General features: G+C 56.5%; 1 protein-coding gene across 1 annotated transcript; it reads left to right on the plus strand.

Annotated features, from left to right (window-relative positions):
- The first annotated feature begins 14,810 nt into the window (after positions 1 to 14,810).
- BNIP3 (BCL2 interacting protein 3) lies at positions 14,811 to 25,617 on the plus strand. Its single transcript, XM_065894401.1, has 6 exons — positions 14,811 to 14,856; positions 22,034 to 22,184; positions 22,523 to 22,607; positions 23,774 to 23,883; positions 23,962 to 24,114; positions 25,556 to 25,617. Exons 1-6 carry the CDS (start codon positions 14,811 to 14,813, stop codon positions 25,599 to 25,601), a joined length of 591 nt encoding a protein of 196 aa, XP_065750473.1. The 3' UTR covers positions 25,602 to 25,617.
- Positions 25,618 to 26,387: the final 770 nt, after the last annotated feature.

Genomic DNA, 26,387 nt, shown 5'->3' on the forward strand with positions numbered 1-26,387 from the left:
GCCCTTCACGCAGCCTTCCCTACACAGCCCGGGTGAAACGGCCACCCTCCCCATCCACACCTGCGTCCTTACTGCTCTGTGTCTGTCTCTGTTACACAGTCTAGCCTCTGAGATGTGATGTGTTCATTTGAGCATGTGTCTTTACGTGTTTCTCCCCACAAGACTGTAAATTTCACGAGGGCACAGGCTGTTTCGGTCCTGCTGGCTCAGTGTCCCCAGGGCCTAGAACAGTGCCCGTCTCTAGCAGGACAAACGCGTGCAAGGAGGCGACAAACACCTGCCGTCCCGTTGCTCCGTTTCCTCAGTGGCCCATCTTAATGGGAGATATGCATCTTCCGAAAGTGCAAATCGGATCACACCCATACCATAGGGGAGCCTTTAGGAAGCACCGTGAGCATCGCGTTTTCCTCAGACCTCGGAGGCTCTGCACAATCTCACCTCTTCCTGCCGCTCTGGACTCCTCAGCGCCCTGCTTGCTCATCGTGCTCCGTGACGAACAGGTCTCTTTTCCTTAAACCCTCCTAGGCTTTGAAGCCTCAGGACCTTTAAATTTGTTCTTCACTCAAAGAGGAACATCTGGGCTTCCCTGGTGGCGCAGTGGTTGAGAGTCCGCCTGCCGATGCAGGGGACGTGGGTTCGTGCCCCGGTCCGGGAAGATCCCACATGCCGCGGAGCGGCTGGGCCCGTGAGCCATGGCCGCTGAGCCTGTGCATCTGGAGCCTGTGCTCCGCAACGGGAGAGGCCGCAACAGTGAGAGGCCCGCGTACCGCAAAAAAAAAAAAAAAAAAGGAACACTTTTCCTCCCACGTTTACGACTCCACTTAATGGCACTTCCTAGGGGAACTTTGGATGGATGGATGGATAGATGGAGGGATGATGGGCAGGTGAATAAATGAATGAAGCTGCATTTAACTGCGCTCGGTTTCTTAGAAATGCAGGCACTGCCTCTGGATCAGCTTCTTGGAGATATATACGCACTCTGCAAGCCAGGTAACCAGAAGAGTCCACAGCGGTCCACGAGCTCCCAGCCGACCACCTTGCCGGCTATGCAGTGCAGACCTGCCCCTGCCAACACCTCTCTGATGGCCCCAGGGAACATCGGCTCCACACGCCCCGGCTCCTAAACCCAGCAGGTCACCAGAGCGCTGAGAGACTCAGGAGCCGGGCCAGCGGCTCTAGTCCCAGCTCCGCCACTTCCTCCTGGTGACCCAGACACTCACCCCCACTGTGTGTTGGATTCCTCATCTGTAAAATGGGGTAACGAGGACCAAATGTCTACGTGGAAAGACTCAGATACACCATACAGCTTCTGGTGCTACGTGTGGTTACCTGGGCAACACCAAAATATTGGCATAAAAACAAGGACATGAGTAAACTGGTCCCAACCTCTCCTTTTAGCCTCTAGTTATGGGCTGACTGTGTCCTCCAGATTCACATGTTGAAGCCCTCCTGGGAGTGACAGTGTTGGGCGGTCGAGTCACGAGAGAGCTGGCTTCCTGTCTCTCCTTCCTCCGCGTGAGGACACAGTGAGAAGCCCGGGCCTGCAGCCTGGGAGACGGCTCCCGCCAGAGCCCAGCTGGACCTCCAGCCTCCAGGCGGTGAGAAGTCAAGTTTGCTGTGTGAGCCGCCTGCCTGTGACAATTAGGTACAGCAGCCGAGCAGACGTCTCGAGCAGACGAGCACGGCCTCTGCACAGACACGTGCCTCCTGCTCCCTTCACTGAAACGTATACGAAGCACCGGGCGTGCGCCACGCCACCCTGTGTGCACGTACGTGTGCCGAGGACACACCCGACCCTGTGCCTCCCTCCCCGCGTCCACTCACAGCTGGGCCATGCCTGGACGGAGCCTCCGTGCCGGCTCCCGGGGCTCTGCAGGCCCCACCGTGCACACGGTGTCTGCATGCCACGTGCTACATGTAAACACCGGCCACCCCTCCACGGTGCTGCCATGTCCCCCGTCCCACCTCCCCCCACGACCGCAGTTGCTCCAGAGTCTAGGTTTTATCCACTTTTGAATCCTGCCCTTTGCAAAGCCAGACCTCAGCTAGGCTGGGTGCCTCATAAATAGTGGGTCCTCCGGAAGGTGTCCTGGGTCAGTGGCTGAGGCGGAGGAAGGTGTGTCAGGCCAACGGCTAAGCAAGCCCACGTCTCCAGGAAAAGGCGAGTCTTCCCGGGAAAGGGCTCTTTAAGGCGGTCGCCGGCCCCAGAGCGCCTCCTTAGTGCGGGCTCCTCCTGGCCTCTCCAGGCAACACACACACCCACCCTGCTCCTCTGTCCCGGGAGAGCTCAGCTCGGCTGTACGTGCTCACAGCACCTTCTGTCCTTTCCCTTTAGAGCCAAGTTCAATACTCAAAGGGATTCTGCACTTTCCCTCACTCTTCCTCCACCCCGGCGTTGTATTATGAAAATTTCCAAACATGCAGGAAAGCTGAAAGAAGTGCGTGAGCCTGCACACACCCACCATCGGGGATCTTCGATTAATACGCCGCAGTCGCCGGTCCTCCACCCACCCGTCAGCCCACCTGCCTGCTGACGCACCTCCGGGTAAGTTCCAGACCTTGGCGCCCATCACCCCCACTCTGCACCTTGCTCACCAGTCACTGGAGTTCAGTGTTTGTTTCTAGCTTCTCTCTCGGGAGGGAGAAAGTTCAGATTCAGCGAAAGGCACGGATCTTATGTGTACCGTTTGGTGAGTTTTGCCGATGGGCTGCGTCTTTGTCACCCAAACCCCTAACAGGACGCAGAACGTGCCCACCTCCCCAGAGCGCCCCCAGGGCCCCTTCCCTGTCGGCGGTGCCCACACTCCGAGGCCACCGTCCTCTGTTACCGTTCACCGTAGATTAGCTCAGCCTGCAACGTCACGTAAGTGGAATCGCTTGGTGTAAGGCTTCCAAAGGACTGCGCGGATCAGCAGTTGTTTCCAGCTTATTGCTGCACAGTATCCTCGTGAGTGAGTTTACCACGGTTTGTTTCTCCTGTCCTGTTGAGGGCCTCCTGAGCTCTTTCAAGCGTGGGTCTATTATGAATAAAACCGCTGTCAGCCTTCCTGCACCAGCTTCTCATCTCGGGCGCTTGTAGGATTGTGTCTTGGACAGCAGGGGGTGCCCGCGAGCCAGCGGATGGAAACTCCAGCCGGTTTCCCCAGGAGGAGAAGGCATCCCCCCGACAACCATCCCTCAGGGGCGATCTCAGCGAGAAAGTCGTTATGCCGCATATTAATGAGTTTGTCAGGAGGACAGACCTTGGTTATCAAAAGCCGCTTATCCAATGGACGTGACTCTGGTGCCTCAAGCGCGGAGGAGTCCTCATGGCCCACGGAGGCTGCGCAGGAGGATAGGACGGGGAAGAGGCGGGGAGAGATGGATGAGGCCCCCTCACCACTGGGGCCGCGCCTGCGGGCACCTTCCCCAGGACCTGGCGTGGATATGCCCGCTGGTGTCCTCGTGCCAGGCCCCGGGACGGGCATCCTTCCTGGTATGCTCTGCAATGGACATCCTCAGGGAGTCCCTATAGGGCCATCAGTGCTGCCCCTCAGTGCTCCCGTGACCTCTGTATTTCTCACGTATCATGTCTTCCCCGAGACGTGTCAAGGGCTAGAAGCCCCTGGAGACAGCTTCACCTGGACGAACAGAGTTAGACTTGAGGCTTGAAGGAGTGAGACACAGCGTGGTGCAAAATCTCAGTGCAGCTTTCAGAGTCACCGGGAGTCTTGTTTCAGATGCTGAGTCCTCGCCCCGTCCCCAAGCATCAGTAGGTCTGGGGTGGGCCCTGGGAATGTGCCACTCGACGGGTTTGTGCCACTGGGTTTGGAAGCCGCTGGTCTGGGCAGCTGGCGGGAGTGAGGCCCGGGCTGCAGTATCAGGGCCTGAGTGACCCTGTGACCTATAAAGTCCCTATGCTCTCCAGGGCACAGGAGTGAGCGAGGAACGCCCCCCGGGCACCGGGATCCCCGTCTCCACGGAGACCAGTCTGACCTGAGAAGATGTCCAGGGGCTAAACGTCACAGCCGTCGGGGCACTGGCTGCCCTGTCTCCTGGCTCCACTCCCCAACACCTCTCCTGCTCCTGAACCATAGGAAGGTACGGGGTGCTCACCTGAGGGGTGTGGTCCGAGTCTCCTCCGCTGTCTGGGGGGACCCTGAACAGCGGTCTCCTGAGCAGTCCTCACCTAAACCGAGGGGGTGGGGGGCACCCAATTTGGCTTTTTATGTTATCTTCATTAGCAGCGGTGGTATCCAATAGTGCCAACCATCACACAGCGCCGGGCAAACTCACACAGCGCCGGGCAAACTCACACAGCGCTGGGCAAACTCACACAGCGCCGGGCAAACTCACACAGCGCTGGGCAAACTCACACAGCGCCGGGCAAACCATCACACAGCGCCGGGCAAACCATCACACAGCGCCGGGCAAACCATCACACAGCGCTGGGCAAACTCACACAGCGCTGGGCAAACTCACACAGCGCTGGGCAAACTCACACAGCGCTGGGCAAACCATCACACGGCGCTGGGCAAACCATCACACGGCGCTGGGCAAACCATTGCACGGTGCTGGGCAAACCATCACACAGCGCCGGGCAAACCATCACACGGTGCTGGGCAAACCGTCACACAGCGCCGGGCAAACCATCACACAGCGCTGGGCAAACCGTCACACAGCGCTGGGCAAACCATCACACAGCGCCGGGCAAACCATCACACAGCGCTGGGCAAACTGTCACACAGCGCTGGGCAAACCATCACACAGCGCTGGGCAAACCATCGCACGGTGCTGGGCAAACTCACACAGCGCTGGGCAAACCGTCACACAGCGCCGGGCAAACCATCACACAGCGCTGGGCAAACCGTCACACAGCGCTGGGCAAACCATCACACAGCGCTGGGCAAACCATCGCACGGCGCTGGGCAAACTCACACAGCGCTGGGCAAACTCACACAGCGCTGGGCAAACCGTCACACGGCGCTGGGCAAACGCAGTCGTCAAAAAGTATCATCCACCCTTTAAAAATTGTGAATCACTACATTGTACACCTGGAACTTACATAACAGTGTGTGTACATCAGCTAAACTCCAGTATAAATAATAAACAAAAGGTTTTCCTTAAGTATCATCAAAAAGTATCAGTCATGTGGGAATTCCCTGGTGGTCCAGTGGTTAGGACTAAGGGCTTCCACTGCTGGGGGCGTTTCCATCCCTGGTCGGGGAACTAAGATCCCATAAGCCTCGCAGTGCAGCCAAAAAACTAAAATAAAATGAAAGGAGGGAGAGGAATTCCCTGTTCAGGGAAGACCTGTCAGAAGAGGGAACTGCTTCCTCCAGCCACCTTCAGTTTCTGGCATGCCCCCGCCTTCCCCCCACCCCTGGCCTGGCGGTCCTTCACGGATGCCGGGCCTGGGAAAGGCAGCTTCATCTAAAGGCGAGAGCGCACGCGGGCCTCGGGGACCCGAGAGCAAAGCCGCCGGGCACCCAGGGCACTGGCGGAGGCTGCCCCAGTGCAAGGACGTGGGAAAACGGTCCCTACTGTCACGCAGAGAAGCGCTCAGCACTCGGGAGTCAGGACCAGGACCTCGACAGAAGCCTCCCCCTCCAAGGTCACGGAGCTTATAGGTTTGAAACACAAAGGAGGCTGCATAATAAGATCTCGCGCCGATTAAACACCTATCAGGCACTTTAACAGGCATCTAAGGCCCGTCGCCACACAAAGGCATCGGCCTGTGCACGAGACCCGCACATCCTGGAAGGAGGGGAGCTAGTCTTTCTAAGCCCAGCCTCGTCCAGACCCTCAGAGTCAGCACCTGAGAGCCCAGGATCCGGCAGGCGCCTGGAGCAGCTCAGCGCAGGGTTACAGCCCCATCAGTCTTCATTTTTTTTTTGGCCATGCCACGTGGCTTTCAGAATTTCAGTTGCCTGACCAGGGACTGAAAGCCCGGAATCTTAACCACTAGGCCACCAGGGAACTCCCCCGCACCCACTGCCGCTGCTGCCCTGTCACTCTTGCCATCACAGATGTTACTGTGTCCCCAGCAAGGACCTGTATCCTTTCTCCAGTCCTCACCGGAACTCTGTGAAGCGTGTATACATAGGATTATATCTACTTACCAGATTGGAAAAGGGGGGTGGCTCTAAGAACACCCATGTCTCTCTCTCTCTGTGTTTCCCCTTCCTTTATCCCACTCAGGTATGGAAACCTGAAAACCTCTCTGAGATGTGCCCACGGGAGGGAAGGATGTAGCAGGAGGAGGGACATCCAAAGCCATCTCTCCAAAGGCCCCGAGGGAGGCAGTGAGTGGCCTAGAGCTGAGTGTGCCCTTGGGGCAAACCTGGCAGCTTGTCCCAGAGGCCAGGGAGGGGCCAGCTCCCCGGGGCTAAAGGGTGCTGGTGCCTCAGGCAGGAGGGCGGGGCAGCCTCCAACATTGACTCCATCCCCAGTGGGCAGATGGCGCATCCAGGGGTGAAGTGGAAAAGTCGCAGGGGCTGGGGTGATTCTGCCGCTGGTCCAAGCCTAGTCACCTGTGGCTTCAGGTGCCCGGCCTCGAGCTGAAGGACGTGGCCCTTGCCAGAGTTCTGGGCCAGCTGCGCCGGCGGCTGGGGGACCTGGCCCACCTCCCTCTGCCCGCGTGTGCCTGGGCCCCTGGCTCAGATCCACAGCCCCCTTCCCTGCCCCGGTCTCTCGTCCACACACGTGCCCTCTGGACCTGTGGCGTCCAGCAGCTGTGCTCCCGTCCAGCCTGCCGTATCCTAGTGGCCCCCAAGTCTGTGTCCAGCCTGCACTCGGATGTGGGCTCCGAGACACGCGCCCCGCCCACGCCCCCCCCCCCCCCAGCGGCTCCGCTGTATTCCAGACGCCCCGCCCCACCGGTCACCCGAGTCAGCCCTGTCCCCTGCAACCTGGGCTCAGCTTCTTCTGCTGAGCAATGGCCTCGTGGCCTTCCCTGCGCAGCCCCACCTGGTCCCTCTGGTGAATTCCAGAAAGAGCTCCACTGTTCCCTGGGATGCAGGGACCAGGCCTGGCTAAGTAGGGCAGGGCTCTGGGGGCAACATCTCAGTGCTTTGGGTGAGAGCTCTGCCACCCTGCGTGCAGCCAGGGGCTTCCACTAGGGGCAGAGCCACTGCCTGGTGGCCGGGTTCTGCCTGCTCTTCTGGGACCCAGTCAGCTCCCTTCAGTCCCTGGTCTGATGGATGCAGCCTGGACTTCCCCAGCCAGCGGTCCCCAGGCTTTTCAGACTGGTCACCTTAGCTGTACCACTGCCCCCGTAGACCCTGTCTTTTTAGGGATAACAACGTGCGGTGAGACCAGGCCTTAGAGCCAGGAAGGCCTGTTTTCAAATCCCAGCTCATCACTGGACCTCTCCGGGCCTCAGTCTCCTTGTAAAACCTCCGGCAGGGGGTGCCTTTGTCCCCCTCACCGCCGGCAAAGGGCAGTACCCCAGGCAGCCCTCTCCCACCAAGGTAGGGCTCAGCATTTTGCATCCACGTGATGGCCTGACCCTGCAGCTGCTCCCAGCCCAGCGGTTCAGGGCATTTGAGAGCATCAGCTCAGCCCCTTAGAGGCCCCCCTAGTCCCTTTCCCTGGGCCCCTGGTGTGCTGGGGAAGGTGGGCACGGGGAGGGGGCCGGGGGCTGCGCTCCCGGACCTGGGCTCACGGTCTGGGTTGTGCCTGCTGGGCCTGAGCGCTGAGATGAGCTTCTCCCCACGGGCGGGGCCGCAGACATCGTGTGTTTGGTGTGTGGGCCCCTGGCCACCGTGCTTGTCATTACACACGGCGCGGCCTGCCACCCCTCCCAGCTGAGGAGCAGCTGAGCTAGTGCTTCATGGAAAAGGGGCAAAAACCCAGCCCCGCCCAGCGCCCCTGGCCCGTGGTCCAGGCTCGCAGGAGCGCACGCCTCTGCTCTGGAGCCTCGCCCTGTTTTGAACATTTCAGGCAAGGGCAGGCTCTCATCAGAGTGCAGCGTCTCCTTGGAAAGGATCCTGTTTCTCCAGCACCACCGGGGACGGGAGCTGGAACAAACCAGACCCAGTGGGAACACACAGTGAGAGCACACTGTTTACAGCTCTAAGTGTTTCGTCACGCCGGCCGCTCCGAAAAGCAGCCTGCCACAGCCCAGACATCACTGGGACCTCATGGAAAAGCCCATATTTTACTGGAAGAGGACGGGAAACAGAACCGTGCAATCGGGGCCCGGCTCTGCGTCCCAGGATAGCGTTTCTGCGAGGACGCCCGAGTCTAGAAGGTGAAGGATAATCCCTCCCTAAAGGTTCTGGCCCCCGCGGTCAGGGTCATGCACGTTCGCGTCTGGCCACCTCCCCACCGGCAGCACCAGGGCACTAGGGAAACAAATGACGTGCATATTCCGTCCCCAGGACAGCTCTTCCTTTTCCCTGTGAGACCCCACCTGAGGCTTTTCAAAGTCATTTCCGGGTCACGCAGAATGCCCTCCACTGGCCCTGGCCGGGACACCGTCACACCTCCTCCAGCCCCTCCTCCCCAGTGACAGCCCCGACCTAAAGGGTCAGTGCAGAGCGGGCACTGCCTGGGCTGGACTCACACTGACTGTCCCGTGGGGCTCTGGGGACGCTGGGCGTCTCAACTGAGGTCCCTGGCGGTGGGGTCACAGCTGCTTGCTGCCCTTCCGGACGGTACCTCCAGCCTCCTGCTTGCCTTCTGGGACCTTGCTGGCCAGACCTAGACACTCCCAGGCCCCCCTCCACCCCCCAGAGCCCACCTGGGCCTGGGGAACGGACACTTTGGCCTGCTGGCCATGGGAGTCTGCGTCCTCCCGAGCACATCCTCTATCCAGAGCAGGGTGGGTGGCATCACCCCAACTCCTCCTCCCCGGGCAAGGACTGAACAGACACTTGGGGCCCAGGGGCCTGGGGAACGGAGCAGTGCCCCCAGGGCCCCTTGGAGTAAGTGGTCACGAGCTGAAAATGAAACCAGTTTGCATGGCATGTCCCCTCTTCTGCTTTGCTGCTTGGATGCAGGCGTGGTGCCCTGTGTGTGTGGGGAGGGGGGCGGGGGGAAGCAGGTGGGTGCTGTGCTGGGAGAGGGGACGGGGCCCTGAAGCCATTTGCAGGGATGACCAGGCGACCAGAGGATGGAGACGAAGGCAATGCGGGGCCGTGAGGGTGGAGGTGAGCCGGTCTGGGGTGGGGACGCTGAAACACAGACTGGAGAACCCGCCAGGACCGGCAGTGGTCACAGCTTGAGACAGAAATGGTCTTTCACTGTCTCAGCTGGAACTCCCTTCCCATGTGAGCTGGAGCATCTTCTCACACGCTCACTGGCCTTTTGGGTTTGTCGTTTGTGAGGTGCCCATTCTTGTCCACTTACCGGTGGGTCGTCTGTAGCTTGCTGGGATGTATTGGGCCATTTACAACTTCCCCACACGAATCCTTCAACTGGTCTGTGGATTGCAGGTGGCTCCTTCCCGTCGAGTCCCTTTATGTCCCCAAATTCCCTTTACTTTAGTAAACTGTACCCTCCTCTTATTTTTTTTTTTTAAAAAGAGCAGTAATCCTCCCATCCTCCTACCTGACTGGGTTGTTGTGAGGTCAGATGGCACCTTAAATGTCAAGGCTCAGAGCCTTGTGGGGTGCACAGTAAGGTGACAGGGGTTGTCATATCAATTTTTTCTTTTAAGGACATGCTGTATCTTTAAAATCATAAATAATGCCTTTTCAAATTTTCCTGCAAAATTAAACAATTTTCTTCGTATCTTGAACAATTCTTATCAAGTTTATTCTTAGATATTTTGTTTGTTGCTCTTATGAATGTTTTCCACTTTCAAACTGCTAATCTGGAAGGAAGTAGTTGATTTTTCTGTGCCAACCTTACTACACACATTTTATTGATTCTTATTTGTTCAAAGACTCTCTCCATTGGTTGTCTTCAACTTTCTAGGTAAACAACTTTATTATTCTTTGTTAATGCATTAATTTCATTAACAAATACTACCTGAACACCTGCCAAAAGTCAGGCCTGGTTCTAGGTGCTCATCGTACATTGGTGAACCCAAGAAACCAATGGAAGTTCCTGCCCTCATGGAACTTACACGGGGTGGGGATGACGGGGGGTCAACAGTGACCGTTTTGCATATTCCTTTTTGACATCTTAAAATGTTCATTTCTCAGGGCTTCCCTGGCAGTCCAGTGGTTGAGACTCCGTCCTTCCAATGCAAGGGGCGTGGGTTCGATTCCTGGTTGGGGAACTAAGATCCCACATGCCAGATTTTCATTTCTCCTTCCTGCCTTCCTGCATTGCCTCAGACCTCCAGACCAGAATGGTCACAGGTGCCCTGGCTCGTTACTGACTTCATGGAAATGCAGTAGCATTTCACTGTTAGTACGAGGCTTGCTGTAGGTTGCAGGTGAGTCCCTTCATCAGGAAGACTTCTTAGTTGAAGTAAAGGAAACCAGCTCCAGCTGATGTCAGTGGAAAAGGGATTTTTCTGAAGGAATATTGGAGGGTGCATAGAATTGCTGGAGAGGCCCAAGGACTAGCCATGAAAAATGGCGGGAACAAAGGGCAGCTACACAGCCAGCACAGCAGAAGTCAGACTGCACACCTGGTCCAGTTAGGAAACCGCTGGACAAAACAGAAACGCTTGTTCCGTTGCCAGGCGGCACCAGGCACTGGAGGCTGCCGCTACTACAGCTACTCCAGGCAGTGAAGACAGGAAGTGAAGGAAGTGAAGGGAAGAGGAAGTGAAGAGCTGCTCTTCCCCTACCCAGCTGGGAGGGAGGCTAAGGATGTGAGACCCAGTATTTTAAGTTCCTATAAATGAAAAGTTGGGAATTCAGGCACTGAGCAGGGCTTCAGGAGTTGAGCAGCCAACAAAAATTATTAAATGTCTTCTACACATTAATTAATTAACTGAGGGCTTCCACCCCCTTCCCAGCTCACCAATTTTGTTTTTGGTGTCTGTGTGTTGTCATGAATGCATACTGAATAATTATTTGCTTCTAAAATGATGATTATTCTTTTTTTTGCGGTACGCGGGCCTCTCACTGCTGTGGCCTCTCCCGTTGCGGAGCACAGGCTCCAGACACGCAGGCTCAGTGGCCATGGCTCACGGGCCCAGCCGCTCCGCGGCATGTGGGATCTTCCCGGACCGGGGCACGAACCCGTGTCCCCTGCATCGGCAGGCAGACTCTCAACCACTGCGCCACCAGGGAAGCCCTATTCTTGATCTTTGATCTGTCAGGTATTTCATAAGACGATCAAGATATTTTTTTTTCTTTAACCTTTTATTAAATATACTCTTACGCCGTCCTTACAGTCCCAGGAGAGACCCTCCTTGTTGTAATGTATTAGTCTTCTTTAGATCTCACTTTGCTATCATTCTACTCAGTATGTTTGCAGGTGTATTTCCTTTTTTTAAAAAATTATTTAATTAATTTGTTTCTGGCTGCGTTGGGTCTTCATTGCTGCCTATGGGCTTTCTCTAGTTGCGGCGAGCGGGGGCCACTCTTCGTTGTGGTGCATGGGCTTCTCATTGCAGTGACTTCTCTTGCTGTGGAGCACGGGCTCTAGGTGCGCGGGCTCAGTAGTTGTAGCTCGCGGGGCTCAGTAGTTGTGGCTCACGGGCTCTAGAGAGCAGGCTCAGTAGTTGTGGTGCACGGGCTTAGTTGCTCCGCGGCCTGTGGGATCTTCCTGGACCAGGGCTCGAACCTGTGACCCCTGCGTTGGTGGGCGGATTCTTAACCACTGCACCACCAGGGAAGTCCCAATACTGCTGTATTATTACTAAAGTGCGTGTTTTATTCTTATCTTCTTCGTGTTTACCTGAAATCCCTTTTCAGCCCCAGGAGGCGACCGTGGGCACCACATTTCATTCAGACTCGAGTCCCCCTTGGCTCCTCTTGGCTGGGACGGTTTCTCGGTGTTTCTGTAGTTTTGATGACTTGACGATTGGAGGAGCGGGGAGTTTGTAGAATGTCCCTCTGCTGGGCATCGTCTGAGGTTTGTCTGGTGGCTGAACTGGGGTGGTGTGTTTCTAGAAGGAAGACACGTCACGTCCTCTCAGGGGCGCGTACTCTCAACACGACGCGTTTCTGCCGATGTTGACCTTGACCACCTGGCCGAGGCCGTGTCTGTCAGGTGACTTCACTGTCCAGTGGCTCCTCCCCTGTCCACACTGTGCTCTTCGGGAGGAAGTCGCTCTGCACAGCCGACACTTAGGGGGAGTCGTGCTTCCCTCCTTGGGGCATGACATCTACGTCACTTACTCGGGATTTTTCTGTGTGGCAGGTTTGTCTCTTTTCCCTCGTTTACTTACTTATTCAATCATTTATCTACGTTAACATGGGCGTGGGAATGTCATTCTTTGGGTGATAACCCACTGCCATGTCATTGCTCACAGAGCTCCAGCTGGCCCCCGTGTCTTTTCAACACCCCCTCCTCACTATGGCTTCAGTGAATATTTTTAAATCAAAATAATATACACTCAGACAAAAAAAATCAAAATAATACAGGTCACAAAATGAAAAGTGGAGATCTCTTATCTCACGCCCGAGAAGCAGCCAGTTTTAACCACTTCTGCTTCCAGTTCTTCAGGTAATGACCAACATAGCTTTGAAAAATAGATGTGAATAACTCCTTGTTCAAGTTAGGACAGCATCTACCGACTTCCTCATGAAAAATAAGAGATTAGCTCATTTCCCTATCGATTTATCCCTAGTTTTGATATTGGAACTAAACATGTTTTCTATTTAGGTCTTTTTAAAAATAATATACCTAAGTATCTATTTCTGGTTCTATAAACTTTAGACAGCACCTCCTGGTGTCTGCTCCCCTAGGTGGCAGAACAGAGCCCCAACATTGCCCTTCCCCTCGGCCCCCTAGCCTCCCAACCTTGTCAGGGTGCGTGAGTGGGGAGACCTGCCCTGTCCACCTTCTGCTCCCCCTCTCCACCAGTGCCAGCACGAAAAGGGCTTCATCAGCAGGGTGGTCTCAAGCTGGGGCGCACCTGGGTACACAGGAAGACTTTTCAAGGAGGGAGAGGCAGGATAGTTTGAAATAAATTGTCCTAAACTTTTCCTAAAATTGACCTGCCTGTGAACAGTTTCTCCCCACCGCCTTCCACCATCACCTCCTCCTACTCGCATCCCTTCGATGCTGTGGAGCTTTGCTCTGGGCTGTGCAAACCATTATGTTTACAGCGATGCTGTCAAAAGTCTAGGCCTCAGGCCTCTCTCACATGGGGCTCTCCGAGTGCTGGAACTTGCTGGGAGTTGTAGAGGGCTCCACACGGGGAGGGAAAACCAGGTGGAGTGAGAAACATTTCCGTCTAAACACTTTCAGGTAATTGCCTACAGACACTTCAGAGGACTTGGAAAATCTGTAAGTTTCAGTGAGCTTAGCAGGTTGCAGGATGTGACAGTACCCAAAAATCCAGTATATTTCTATATGTTCAGTGAGCAACCAAATGAAATATACCCATATTAATCGCAATAACATAAAAATGTGAACACTTAGGGATACATCTGACAAAAGATGTGCAAGCCCTGTACACCGAAAACTATAAGACCTTGCTGAGAAAAATCAAAGAAGACCTAAATAACAGAGAAACACACGGTGTTCATGGGCTGGAAGGCTACATATGGGCAGCTTCCCGGGTGAGGGTGACCGAGGCGCTGGGAGAGGCACCAAGGCAGAGGTGCATTGTCCGGCGGGCTTTGCAGTTTGTCCTCTGCGGGGACGCTGCTTGCTGTTGTCCCCGGCTGTACCCACTAGCGCAGGGCTGGGACAGGGCGCCGTTTGGTAAATGCACGTTGACCAAGTGAGAATGAGGGTCCAGCTGAAAGGAAGGCCGGCGCTTCCACAACCAGAGGGAAAGCTGAGAAGACCAACGCCCCTCCCAAGAGCATCCTCATCCAGAAAGGAAACCAAGACCCCAAATGAGCACAGCGGCGGCTCCTACTCAGAGCTGCTGAGCGGCGAGCCCCACGTGCGCGTGTTTACAGAGACCCAGGGCGGGCGGGGGAGGGGGGCCCGCAGGAGGAGGGGCTCAGGTGGGCCCACGGAAGCGGGGGCCGTGGGGGGGGGCGGCCCACTAGAAGTGGTGCTTGGTTGGGGGACCGAACGTCGGTCATATTTGGCTTCCTCTGGCTGGTCCTGAGTGGGACACAGGGGCAGGAATCGGGGAAGCTGTCAGTCAGCGACCAAGTCCCGGCCGCTTGGGCTGATTGTTCCAGGGGCTGATGTGTGGTTTGCTGGACCAGCTGCTAGGGACACTGTCTGACTTCCTGCCGGTCCAATTTACAGCACGTGATCGCTGCACTGCAGGTGAGGGGCGGCCTAGCCGCCGGCCGCAGGGTGCAGGCCACAGCCCCGGGTCCCACTCTACACGCAGCCCCACTGTCAGCCCCGCGTCCCTTCCCCGGCCCTGTGTCTCAGGGGACGCAGTCAGGCCTCAGGCAGCGTCGCAGAAACGAGTCACCCCGCCGGGCCCCGCCTCCCGCCCGCCTGTCTCCAGGCGGTGCCGGCACGTCCCGCGCGCACCTGCTAGACGCCCGCGCCCCGCCCCCGTCCGGCTGCGCACGCGCGGACCCCTCCTCGCGTCCCGACCCGTGCACGCGTCGCACGCGCGGCACGCGCCCTCGCGCACGCGCAGGCCCCGCCCCACGGCCAGTGGGCGGTGCTGCCGCTTGTCCGCGGAGCTCCGGCCGCGAGCGTCAGTCATTCGGAGCTGCGGGCCGACCGCGCTCTAACTCCCGCGGCGTTCCCGCTCCCTCTCCCTCTCCCTCCTGGAGCGCCCGCCGACCCCAACCCCGACCCGCCGGCTGCAGCGCCTTCGCCCTGCCGCCATGTCGCAGAGCGAGACCCCCGGGCTGCAGGAGGAGAGCCTGCACGGTGAACGGGGGCCGGGGGCCGGCCTGGGTGTGGGGGACCTGCCGGGGAAAGGCGCCCGGCCTGCAGAGGAGGGGCCTGCGGAGGGACTCCCGTCTCCGGGTCGAGGCGACCGAGGCGCCGACGTCGCCCCAAGCCCGCGCGGTGCCTGGTCTTCCGAGGTGCAGCCCGGTGCTGGTTTCGGTGCCGGTGCGGCTACCGGCGAGCAGGCGCCCAGACTTGCGGTTGGACTCGTGGACTCGGGTTGTGAGCCGTCCGCGGCTCGGTCCGGAGTGGCTGGGGAGGACGGGGTCCCGGGATTCGGGGCGAGCCGCCGTGAGAGGAAGAACCCTGAAACGCTGGGCCGGGGGCGCGGCTGGCCTTTTCTTAGTTACGTTCGCTCGTCCGGGGGTCGTTCAGAGCCCGGCTCGGGGTTGACTTGCGCGGGGGAGCACGAGGCCCCGTGGCCGCGGTGCATACACCCCGCCCCCTCCCGGGAAGCCGGGGCCGGTGGCGGCCTTGACCCACCCGGCTCTGGCCCCGCGGGGCCGCCCCCGGGCCGCCGCCTCCGGCCCCGGTGAGGAGCCCGAGGCCCACGGGTTGGAGGAGGGGCCGGGCGCCGACCTTTATTCTCTGAAGCAACAGTTCAGGCGGCGGCGGGAGCTCGTAAATAAGTTTTGGAGAGGGCCGTTGAAGCCTTAGTGAATTTTAAAGTTTCGTTAAGATTTAAAAATCTTTATACTGTCTGGATTTGAGCTACTAGTTTCTCGTATTCCTCAAAACAAGATTTCACTAGGCAAGACTTGGTCTACTGCGTTGTATAATTTAAAACTACAACGGCAGCTTAAAAATCCTGCAATCGCTCCTTAAATTTCGACAGTGACTTTTCTTTGAAACAGATTAAGGGATTGAATCTTTGTCTTACAAAAGATCCAAGGAGTGTTTCCTAAACTGCCTTTTAAAGTCAGCTCTGTTATCAAACTACTTAGTTGCTAACACGGTCTGTTTTATTAGTGGGTCAGATTTGTCGGGAAGAGTTCGGAGTGTCCTGAGCGGCTCCATCTTCGGTCCTCGATTGGCAGACCAAACTGCTGAGTCATTGGCCATGCAGAGTGCCAGCTCGTGGGTTACAAGATTTTTCTGTTTTGTGTATTCTATAAAAAGACAGTTACACGCTGAGTGGAAAGTGTCGCGGATTCTCCGGGCTGCGCTCTCCGGGATACGTGCTGCGGGGCACTCGCTCCCCGGCCGCCCGGTGTGGGAGGAGTCACGTGGGGCCTCGGCCGCTCTGGGAAACTGAATCCGAGCAGGGATTGGTGGCTGGGGCGACACTTGTCCTCTGCTCTGTGTTGATTTGATTACCTCTTGTTTACCTCGGAAAGAACTGAGAGCCTTGGTAGCTGAGCCCGCAGACAATGGCAGACCTTTTCCCCTTTGCTTGTATCCTCGGACCAAATGTTTCCCCTGAGTTCACAGCGAAGTTGACGTTGCCTCTCGGCCCCCTGGTCCCTACTAGTTAAAGTTGTGAACCAGGAGCAAGATGTCGTATACGCCTTTCTTGTCCTCAGATAAACAACCCCTAATATGCAGGGAGAAGATGGAGTTTTGTGATACTGTGTCACAGCATCATGGGAGGGGGTGTGAACCTTACTTCCCAGAAGACCCACCCCCAACCCCTGCTGTGCTGGGGGGGGTCAATGCAGTAAGGTGCTCCTGGTTTACCCTGAGACGGCCCCTGCCCCTTCACGCACTGCTCTGTCTGCAGCCAGAGGGTTCCGCTGTCCCAGGCACCCAGCGCGGCTGAAGGTATATGAAGAGGAAGAGAATTCGCAGTTCTCGTGCCATGCAGTTTGGGAGGGAAGGGGTTTCAGGCATCTAGATCCTGGCCCAACCTCTACTTTTCACAGTGTTCACAGTGAGGCCCAGAGGTGAAGTGAGAAACAGGGCAGGCAGGCGCGTCGGCGACAGAAGACATAAGACAGAAGGATGGGTGCGATTTGCCAGCTCCTGTTAAGATCCAGGAACCTGAATGACTTACCTGCTTGACTTTATGTTCAAAATCACTTGTCAGTCAAGCCTCTCATTCCTGTCCCATCTAACCTGCGAAGCTTTTAAAAACAGTCATTTCTTAAATCCCACCTCTCCCAGGGAAGAAGCCCTCTGATGAGGGTGGTAGTTGCTCCGCCCCAGGGCTCTCCTCAGGGATTCCACCTTCTCCTTAATCCCATAGTCCCCTAGTAGTTTTCAGCCCCGGCTGCCCGACATCACCGTTACAGCTTTTTCAAAGTAAATGTACCAGGGTTCCATTGCAGCATTCCCAATAAGGATTTTCGGGCTGCTGGGTTAGACTTCTGGAGAATGGGGGGGAAAGCCGCACAGGTGGTCCTCCATAGCCAGGGCTGAGACCTGCTGCCCTGGACTAGGGATACTGTCTAGGGATACTGTCTGGATTTGAGCTACTGGGGCCTCTGCCAGCTGGGGCTGGAGGGGAGTGTTTGCCCCGGGATGTAGGAGGGCCTGGGGTCCCACAGTGGCGGCAGGAACTTTGAGAAGCCTCGTGCAGAATATTTAGGATCAACAGCGTGGGTGCTATATTAAAGTTACTTGAGAGAGTAAGGGTTCCTTCCACAGGTTGAAAAAGTACTGCTGTCTCTCTGTTTTCAAGCTGGGTAAATCAGAGACAGCTGGAATCTATTCCGCCACCCAACTAACCAAGCAGTGGCTCAGTGAACTACGGTTAACACTTCTGCATGTGTTCCTCGCTTGCACTCAGTTGACAGCAGTAGAGTTTAGCTGAATTAAATGGCACCTATGGCTTACCCAGTAAGTAGCTATGTGTTTGGGTAATTCCTGTAGCCTCTCTAGGGCTCTAAGGTATGATAACATGTTGAGTTACAAATCTCGGGGCCCACAGGTCATCAAAGTCAAAACCTGGCCTTTATCTTCTTTGGGACCAAGGATCGTGGAGGTCACAGGAGATTTAAAAAAAGAAAAAAGAAATGGGTTAACTCTAAGGCCTGTGGGTTTTCTTTCTGTGGTGATGTAATATTGGTAGCCTAGGCTCTCCGTCCATCTCATCTGCCTTGTGTTCCTGCCCTGTGTCTTGTTAGCGTAAATTACAGGCCTTTGTGGGCGGGGACAGGAATCGGGGAAGCTTGCCTGGATCAGCGGCTTCACCACCTGTTTTGTTTTTTTTCTGAGGCCTAATTACACCAATTATCTGATAGGTTATTTGGGATTCTGAGGAAGCCTTACAAGGTTACCCTTCAGCGACCTGAATCCCGTCTTTCTTGCTTACGAAGGTGAGTGACCTTAACCGCAGATGCGAGGAGATTAATGGCACACCTTGTCTTCAGTTTCCAGGAAGCTGCTTTCCCTACCCAGGTGCTGCAGGTTAATAATAAAGCTGTCGTCCTTTAGTAAATCATTTCTTAGAATACAGCTTTTGGACCCAGAGCTTTTGCTGTAGACACCCCAGAATGGGATTTTTTTCTGAAGGATGCTTGAGACTTTCTATGAGATGATTCTAAAAAGCGTATATATTTGTCTCCATGGAGTTTTGAGTTGGCCCTTGTGGTATAATATACATACACCTGAAACTGATAATGTTATATGTCCGTTATATCACAATTTGAAAAATATATTTCATCTTTGTCCCTGGTTCCTGACCCAGACAGAGCTCAGCTCTAAAAACCCTTGGAATTTCCCGAGAGATGTTGTTATTCATGAGGGGCCCCTTTGGTGAACGCTTGAGTCTGCTAATGAGGTAACTCACGAGGCCCTAGGTAGCCTCCGGGTGGGGATGGGAAAGCGCACTGGAGCACGAGGGTGGGAGCTCAGCACACACTCGCCACCGCCACCGGGAGGGGAGGGGCTGCGGACTGGGTTATAAAACACTTTGAAAAAGGCTGCTGAGCCCGCTGAGGTCCTGGGAGAGGGTATGGAAACTGTCCCCTTCCACTCCCGCCCCCCATACCCTGCCCCGTGCACCTGGCTGTTCCTGAGCTGTAATCCTTCTGAGACTGGGGAAGCGTAAACACTGAGTTCTCGTGAATTACTGAAGAGGGTGGGGTTGTTGGAACCCCTGAATTCTTGGTCTACCAGGCACGTGAGGCTGTCTGACGGGGGGACAGTCTTGTGGGACTGAGAGGTCTTCAACTTGTGGGATCTGACACTGACTCCAGGTAGTGTCAGGACGGAACTGTTGGACAGCCAGTTGGTACTGGAAATTGCTTATTGGTGTAGGCCTCCCCCCGCCCCAATTTCATGTCAGAAGTGGTGTCAGAGAAGACATTGCACCTCAAACTCCATTTATGTCGGACACCGTAAGTAAAAGTGATCTGGGCAGCCAGGCCCAGAACCTGACTGAGAACCTAGAAAAATGGAACTGTGCCCAGAGCAGGGCACCGTGGTCCTCTTCCATGCCGTGGGGGGCCAGAGCTGCTGGGCCGAGTGTCACCTCGCTCCTGGGAAGGAAGGAGGGCTAGTGAAGGAGTCGCACGGTAGAGCCTCTTACGGTTTGCTTCAGGGCTTTCCTAACCCCTGCACAGCCACCAGAGTAGGTGGGAATAGGGTCCCCAGTCAAGACGGGCTGTCTCAAGAATGGCGTGGCGTCCTTGTAGCTTCTGCTGACCTGCAGAGGCTGAGTGGCCCTGGCTTCTGTCCAGGGAGCCCTGGGCTCCCAGACAGACCCTGGCCTGCCTTGTGCGGGCCAGGCCAACATGAAGTAACTTGAGAGGCTGAAGTGAGAAGCATATCAGCACGTGAAAACTGCCGGTGATCATCTTGTTAGCAGCCAGGTGGGAGGCCGGACGTGGTATAAACTGTGTTACGTTTCATTCCTGGACCCTTGATTTGCTTTCTTCGGATGAATGTGACCTATTCTGCAGCCAAGCTGCTGTTGAGGGCAGGCCTGGGCTCTCGGGGAGGGGCTGACGTGTAGGGGTCTGGGCCCCGAGTGGGTGGTGCTATGTGGTGCCCCCGGGGCCCTGGTTTCAGCGCAGAGCGGCAGCTCTGGGTCATGGTTCCTGGAGGAGCCGTCCAGTGACTACCAGCCTCGGTCGGGGTTTCAGTCCGGTCTGCCATTGCGCTGCCCCTCCTGCACCCACCCCGGAGAGGCCTGGACCCACAACACACAGCAGAGGAACTGCCCTGGGCCCAGGAGACCTGTGCGCGTGGCCAGCTGGGAAGCAGGACGGGGCAGAGGGGACCGCAGAGGCAGTCTTACCAGTGAACGGAGCCTGGCGGTGGAGGAGTGAATTGAAAGCGAGAACTTTTATGTTCAGCAGAAGGCTTGAGTGGAAAGGCTGTCAAGTTACCTGCAACACATTCAAGTGAAGAAAGGCTTGTGGGGCTTCCCTGGTGGCGCAGTGGTTGAGAGTCCGCCTGCCGATGCAGGGGATACGGGTTCGTGCCCCGGTCTGGGAGGATCCCACATGCCGCGGAGCGGCTGGGCCCGTGAGCCATGGCCGCTGAGCCTGCGCGTCCTGAGCCTGTGCTCCGTAATGGGAGAGGCCACACAGTGAGAGGCCCGCGTACCGCAAAAAAAAAAAAAAAATAAAATAAAGGCTTGTGTCGGGAGTTCCCTGGCAGTCCAGTGGTTAGGACTCGACGCTTTCACCGGGGCCCTGGTTCAATCCCGCAAGTCTCGCGGCGTGGCCAAAAAAAGAAAAGCTTGTGTCTTGAATATCGAGCTAGATGGAGAAAGGTGGGCCGCTCAGTTGGAAAGAGGAGCAGATTTCAACAGCTGCTTCAACAAAGATGCTCTCCACATGGCCAGTAAGCAAGTGAGGAAATGTTCAACCTCAGTAGAAATCAGAGAAGCGCAGAATAAACCATATAACCTACCACCACACACCCACAGAATGGCTATATTTAAAGACGGATGCCAAGTGTGAGCCAACAAAAATGCTCACGTTGCTTCGGCTGTGTCGGAAAGCAGTGGTGTTGCAATACATTAAACGTACACCTAGAACTTTTCCACCCTGGAACCCTGCTCCTAGGTGTGGGTTCAGAAGTGAGAGCCTGTGGACACCGTGAAACGCTGGAAGCCAGCCTGGGTCCGCCGCACAGCGGCAACAGGATGGGGGTCCCCTCTGGTCCACGTCCCCAGGTGTTGCTTCCAGGCCCTGACCGCCTGCCTTGTCCGCACACCTGTGGGTGGCTCAGCCCCGCCGCACAGAACTTGTACTTTCACCCCTTCAGGACCTCTCTAGGGTTCACACCTGTCCTGTGGGGATTGCCAGAGTTGATCTCATCTTCCAGCTCTTCCACCTGTCAACGCCCAAAACACACACAGCCGAGTGCAACAGCACCGCCTCCCCTCCCCGTACCCACCTGGACCTCGGCTGTGCCCGGACTGGGGATGCCTCCCCTCACGGGTGCCGCTGGAGGGGCTCTCCCCGGTCACTCCGATTCTGGAGCCCAGCACGGCTGGTGCAGCAGGGCGCCCGCCGGGTCAGCTGCTGGCTGCCTTGGTGAATTCATCAAGTCGGCTCCCAAGTCGTGAGGCTGGAGAGAGTAAGCCAAGCTCCGAATGCCGGCTTGTAGGATCTGGGGTGGTAGCTGCTTTGTGCTACATTTAGTAAGCAGGCGACCTTGGCGCTGAGGAGTTCTTCTGTTTTGATGACACCTGGGTGTATACACGTCAGTTTTCAGTTCGAGTTAAAGAATGCCGAGTTTACTTGCTGTACAGACTTGGCTAGATGAGCACTTGGGATGGTTGCTTGCTCTGGTTGATCAGGTTTAGTTACCTTTGTTCCGTTCATCTGATGTAAGATACAGAGCAGTCATCGTAACGAATCCTGTGGGACCTCAGGGTCAGAACGGGGCGCTGGAATGTGTAAATAGGTCGTAAAGCTTTCCTTAGTGTGTAAATCCCTAAGGCTCTTGCTGACACCCTTTGCTTTCTAAGCGCTGAGTGCAGGAGAGTGTCCTGGTCACTGGGACCCCACTGACTGAGCAGGTAGTCTGGGAGTGGCAGCAGGCGCACTGCCTTGGCTCCCAAGGGCCCCTGGGGAGGCTCACTGTAACGCAGGTGCCAGAGATGGGCCTCAAGGGCGTTGCAGCGTGATTCAAGGCGACGGTTCCTTGCGAGTCCCCGGCACGTCTTGGGAATGGGGGCGCGAGCTGGTTATTTGTTAGGACCAGACTCCAGAGTGGGTGGAAAATTGCAACCATGTCCTTTTTTTATCCCCATCAGGCTCCTGGGTAGAATTACACTTTGGCAGTAATGGGAGCGGGAGCAGTGCTCCAGACTCTGTTTCTATTTATAATGGCGACATGGAAAAAATCCTGCTGGATGCCCAGCGTGAATCTGGACGGAGCAGCTCCAGGAGCTCTCACTGTGACAGGTGGGCATAAACGTGTGTATCCCAGCGCTGGCAGGCCAGGTAGGAGCAGGCACGGCTGCAAACGCCCGCCTGGCCTCAGTCCAGCCCTCCCGAGACAGCGGGCCCTTCGCCCTTAGGTGGGAGGGAGCGACTGGGGCCTGTGTTTGTGGCGCTGGGCCCCTGCTTCTGCTTGTTGACTGCGGGGCATCAGAGCTCAGCTGAGGAGGTGGAGGGACGCTTTGGCCCTGGCCTGGCCCCAGGTGCTGGCGGGAGCCTCCCGGCCCTGGAGGATGGCCCCTGCCTGTGGGGTTTTGCTTCTCCTGGTGGAAAGAAGGTTAACACATTGTGTTTTCCCCAAGCCCACCTCGCTCACAGACCCCACAAGATACTAACAGAGCTTCTGAGACAGACACACATAGTCTTGGAGAAAAGAACAGCTCCCAGGTAAGGTGTGCTCGTGCACCCATTTGCGATCTGTTTGTACGAAGTTCTGTGGAATGCAGCCCTCAGAAGCAGTGGCGGGGGTGGGGGGGCACGCCCCGCGCTTCACGCTGGACCGGAAGTGGCAGGGGCTTAGGTTGGGTAGGCTGTGCGGCCCGGGCGCCTCTGCCCTCACACGCCGCCGTCCAGGGAGACACTGGGAGTGGCCAGGGGGAGGGGAGCTGGGAGCCAGGCGGTGGGTCTGTCTGCTGGGCAGTGTGTGGGTGGGAGAGCGCCTGGGGCCCTATGTGCTGCTTCTCTGGTGGCCTCGGTTGGGCCGGGGCCAGTGCGGCCTTGCCAGGTCCTTTCTGGTCGTGATGCCTGGGGAGTGTATTTTAGGAACCCGTGGGTCCCCGACTCGCTGTGAAAGCTGTCAGGAACCGTGGGCTCGGTCAGTAACCACTTGGTCCCCCCAGCCCGTGCTGGTCTCCCCTCAAGGCCTCCCTCACCGAGGAAACCAGGAGTCCCTGGTGCTCAGGCCTCCTCAGGGGCGGCGCCCGGCCTGCCCCCAGACACGCGGGGTCCACTCCAGCTTTGGTGCGCCCAGGCATTTGGTTGGTTTTGATACCGTGTTTTAGAGTATTTCCAAAATTTGAACCCATTTTTTCCCTCCTGACTTTAAGGAGGAATTAGATGATCAGGTAGAGTTTTTCAAATGCAGAGAAGTAGGGAAGAACACCTAAAATCCAACTTTTAAAAGCTCTTTAATGAGTGTGCTATATACTTTAAAAATGTAGCTGCAATCAGGGGTCCACGTAAGTTTTTGGTTTTTTTCTCTCCCATTTAACGTGAAAGTGTGTCTTGCTTTCATTGCCGTGCAGTATCCTGCTTGCTTAGGCATCATCCCTGTTTTGGGCCATTTTCGATGGTTTCCGTTTTCATCTCTGGACGTCTGTCCTCATTTGGCATCGCTTCCTTGGGGCAGTGTCTGCAGCTCTTGGAGTCTGAGTCGGGCCTTCAGCCCGGCGATGTGTGTGGAGGAGGGAGGAGAGCCGGGGGGTGCAGCCCTCGCCTCCCGCCGTGGCTGGGCTGCGAGCTCCGCCTGCCGGTCCGATGCTTGGGTGGGAGGTGAGCGTCCCGCCGCGGGTGCGGCAGGCGCCATTTCGCTTTCACCATTCGCTCTGCCCCAGTCTGAGGAAGACTACATGGAGAGGAGGAAGGAAGTCGAAAGCATCTTGAAGAAAAACTCAGACTGGATTTGGGATTGGTCCAGCCGGCCGGAAAACGTGCCCCCGACCAAGTGAGTCTATTTGCACCGGGGGCCTGCCTTGGCCTGGCTGGCCCGGCACGCCTCCGCTGACCAGCACCTCTCCCCCAGGGAGTTCCTCCTCTTCAAGCGCCCGAAGCGCGCGCCCACGCTCAGCATGCGGAACACGAGCGTCATGAAGAAAGGGGGCATCTTCTCCGCGGAGTTTCTCAAAGTTTTTCTGCCGTCTCTTCTGCTGTCCCATCTGCTGGCCATCGGGTTGGGGTAAGTGACTGCCCGTGTGGACGGCACAGCGCGGGGTCCTTCTAGGTCTTAGAAGCACGGGCGACGTGGGTGTGTGAAACGGCCCGTCCCGGTCAAGAAACAGAGCCCAGGGCCGTGAGCCGGGGCGGCGCTGCCCCGAGCGTCCAGCGGCAGAGGCTGGTTTTGCGCGCAGGGGCGCTCGTCTGGCTGCTTGACCTGGACCGCTGCACGCAGGTGCGGATCAGCCTCACTCCTCGCGGGGTGGCTGCAGGGGGGCAGCGTCCGTAACTCGGGCTGCACGTGTCTGTTGGCGTCCACTCAGCAGTGAGAGAAGAGGGCGCCAGTTCTGACGACCGTGCGGAACACAGAGGGGCAGGCAGCCTGGGTCATGGAGACGCTGAGCCCAGACGGTGCTGAGGAGCCCGAAGCTGCCCTCGGGGGCTCATCCCCAGCCTCTGGCCAGGCGGGCGGGGGGGTCTCCCTGGCCCTGGTGTGGACGGACGGGCTTCTGTGGCTGCGGCTTCCTGGACGTCTGGATTCTCAAGATGGCCTCCTGACGGGGGCTGGTGCCACCGCAGGCTTCGTGAATGTGGCAGAGGAGACGCCAGCCCGCCTGCTCTGGGAGGCGAGAGCGGCGTTCCTCCCGCCCTCCCGAGCCCCAGCCCACAGTCCTGCCTGCCCGGGGAGAGGGCTCCCTGGCGGGGCCGGGCCCCCGGCCTCTCCCTCTTGGTTCTGTCTTGGCCTTCCCTCTCAGCCCAGTGCTTTTCAGAGTCGGACTCTGCCAGTCTCACGCGGGGAGGTGGATTTCTGGAGCTTCCTCCACAACTAGCAGTCAGATTCTGTGGGGGCCTCTGCCGGGTTGAGGTCAAGATGGATTTCTGCAGCCAGCCCCCAGCAGGGGTGTCTGCCCTTCTTACCAGCCTCCAAAGCGGTCAGGATAATAAAATTCACCCCGACCAGTTGCTGTAAGGAAGCTCCCCGTGCTGGGCTGCAGGTCTGAAGACGTCCTCCCCAGCCCCCTCTGCCCGGACAGCCCTCTGATGCCCATATGCCCCTCAGTTCTGGGCTCCTGGGGGCGTGGGCTTCACTGCTCAGCCAGGGCTCTTTGTGAGGTTGGTGCCGATAAACTTGGCGATATCACCTGTCCTGCAGGCGTGTGGTCAGTTCAGAAAACAGTGACGGGAGGACTGGCGTTTCAGGTTGGGTAGAATCCTCTCCTTTGTGCTTGTATTGAGTGTATCCACTGCATGGCTGTTAGAGCACAACTGGATTCTTCTAAATTAGAGGCTGAAATGTACACACACTGATGAAGAATAAAACCCAAGCTTTAACAGTGGGTATAAGAGAGCCAGTCCCCTTACGTAAATAAGCTGGGACCAGCGTCAGCTGCCCTGTCTCAGCTGTGCAAACTTGCCCGGGAGTTGCGAGACCACGTTAACTACCAATTCCCTTTTCTGTTAAGGATCTACATTGGAAGGCGCCTGACGACATCCACCAGCACGTTTTGATGAAGAATTGGTGTCCAGCTTTCTCACGTAGTGGGGATGTGTGTCCAGCTTTCTCACGTAGTGGGGATGTGTGTTGTCCACAGCTCAGCGTACAGAGGAGGCTGTCTTGGTCCTTGGGTGGCTGCACCACTTGTGTCATTTCTTCTGTAAATGCCACGTTCCTAACTCAGTAAAATAAAGACTAAGACCATGCTTTCCCATAATCATACTTATGGGATAAAGTAATAAGCCTGTCATTGATTAATATCTATTAATAATTTGGTGGTAACCTTCCTTCGGATATTATAAATATTTAAGTATCAATAATTTTAACGTATCCATGATGTATGTAGTACTTTAACACATTATCTGCAACCTTGATTGAGTTAAACACTGTATTTTGAAAGAACGAATACCGTTGACATGAAAAGGACTACATGAGGGTTTATCCCGAATAAACACTGTGGCCTTACAACCCTGTTGTAGACCGTATGTCAGTGGATGCATCCGTCTACTACAGACGCCCCTCAGCTCTCACTGTGCTGGTGGTTCTTCGTGACGTGACGTGTAGAATCCAGGCTGCAACACGGGTGGGACAGGTCGTCCCCACACCGGCACCTTGGGCAGCGCAGGGCCTCTCGCTGAGACTTACGACCGCCCTGGACGGCAACCACCGGACAGTCAGCGTCTCTTATCTCGGGACTGCTCGATTCCGTCTATTCGTGTTCCGTTTCTGTGTGCTCTTAGAGGTAGCTTCATTCTAAGCTATTCTGCGTCTACTTTAAAAGCCTGGAAATAGAAAAAAAA

Source organism: Phocoena phocoena, chromosome 16, assembly GCF_963924675.1.
Source record: "Phocoena phocoena chromosome 16, mPhoPho1.1, whole genome shotgun sequence".
Lineage (NCBI taxonomy): Eukaryota > Metazoa > Chordata > Mammalia > Artiodactyla > Phocoenidae > Phocoena > Phocoena phocoena.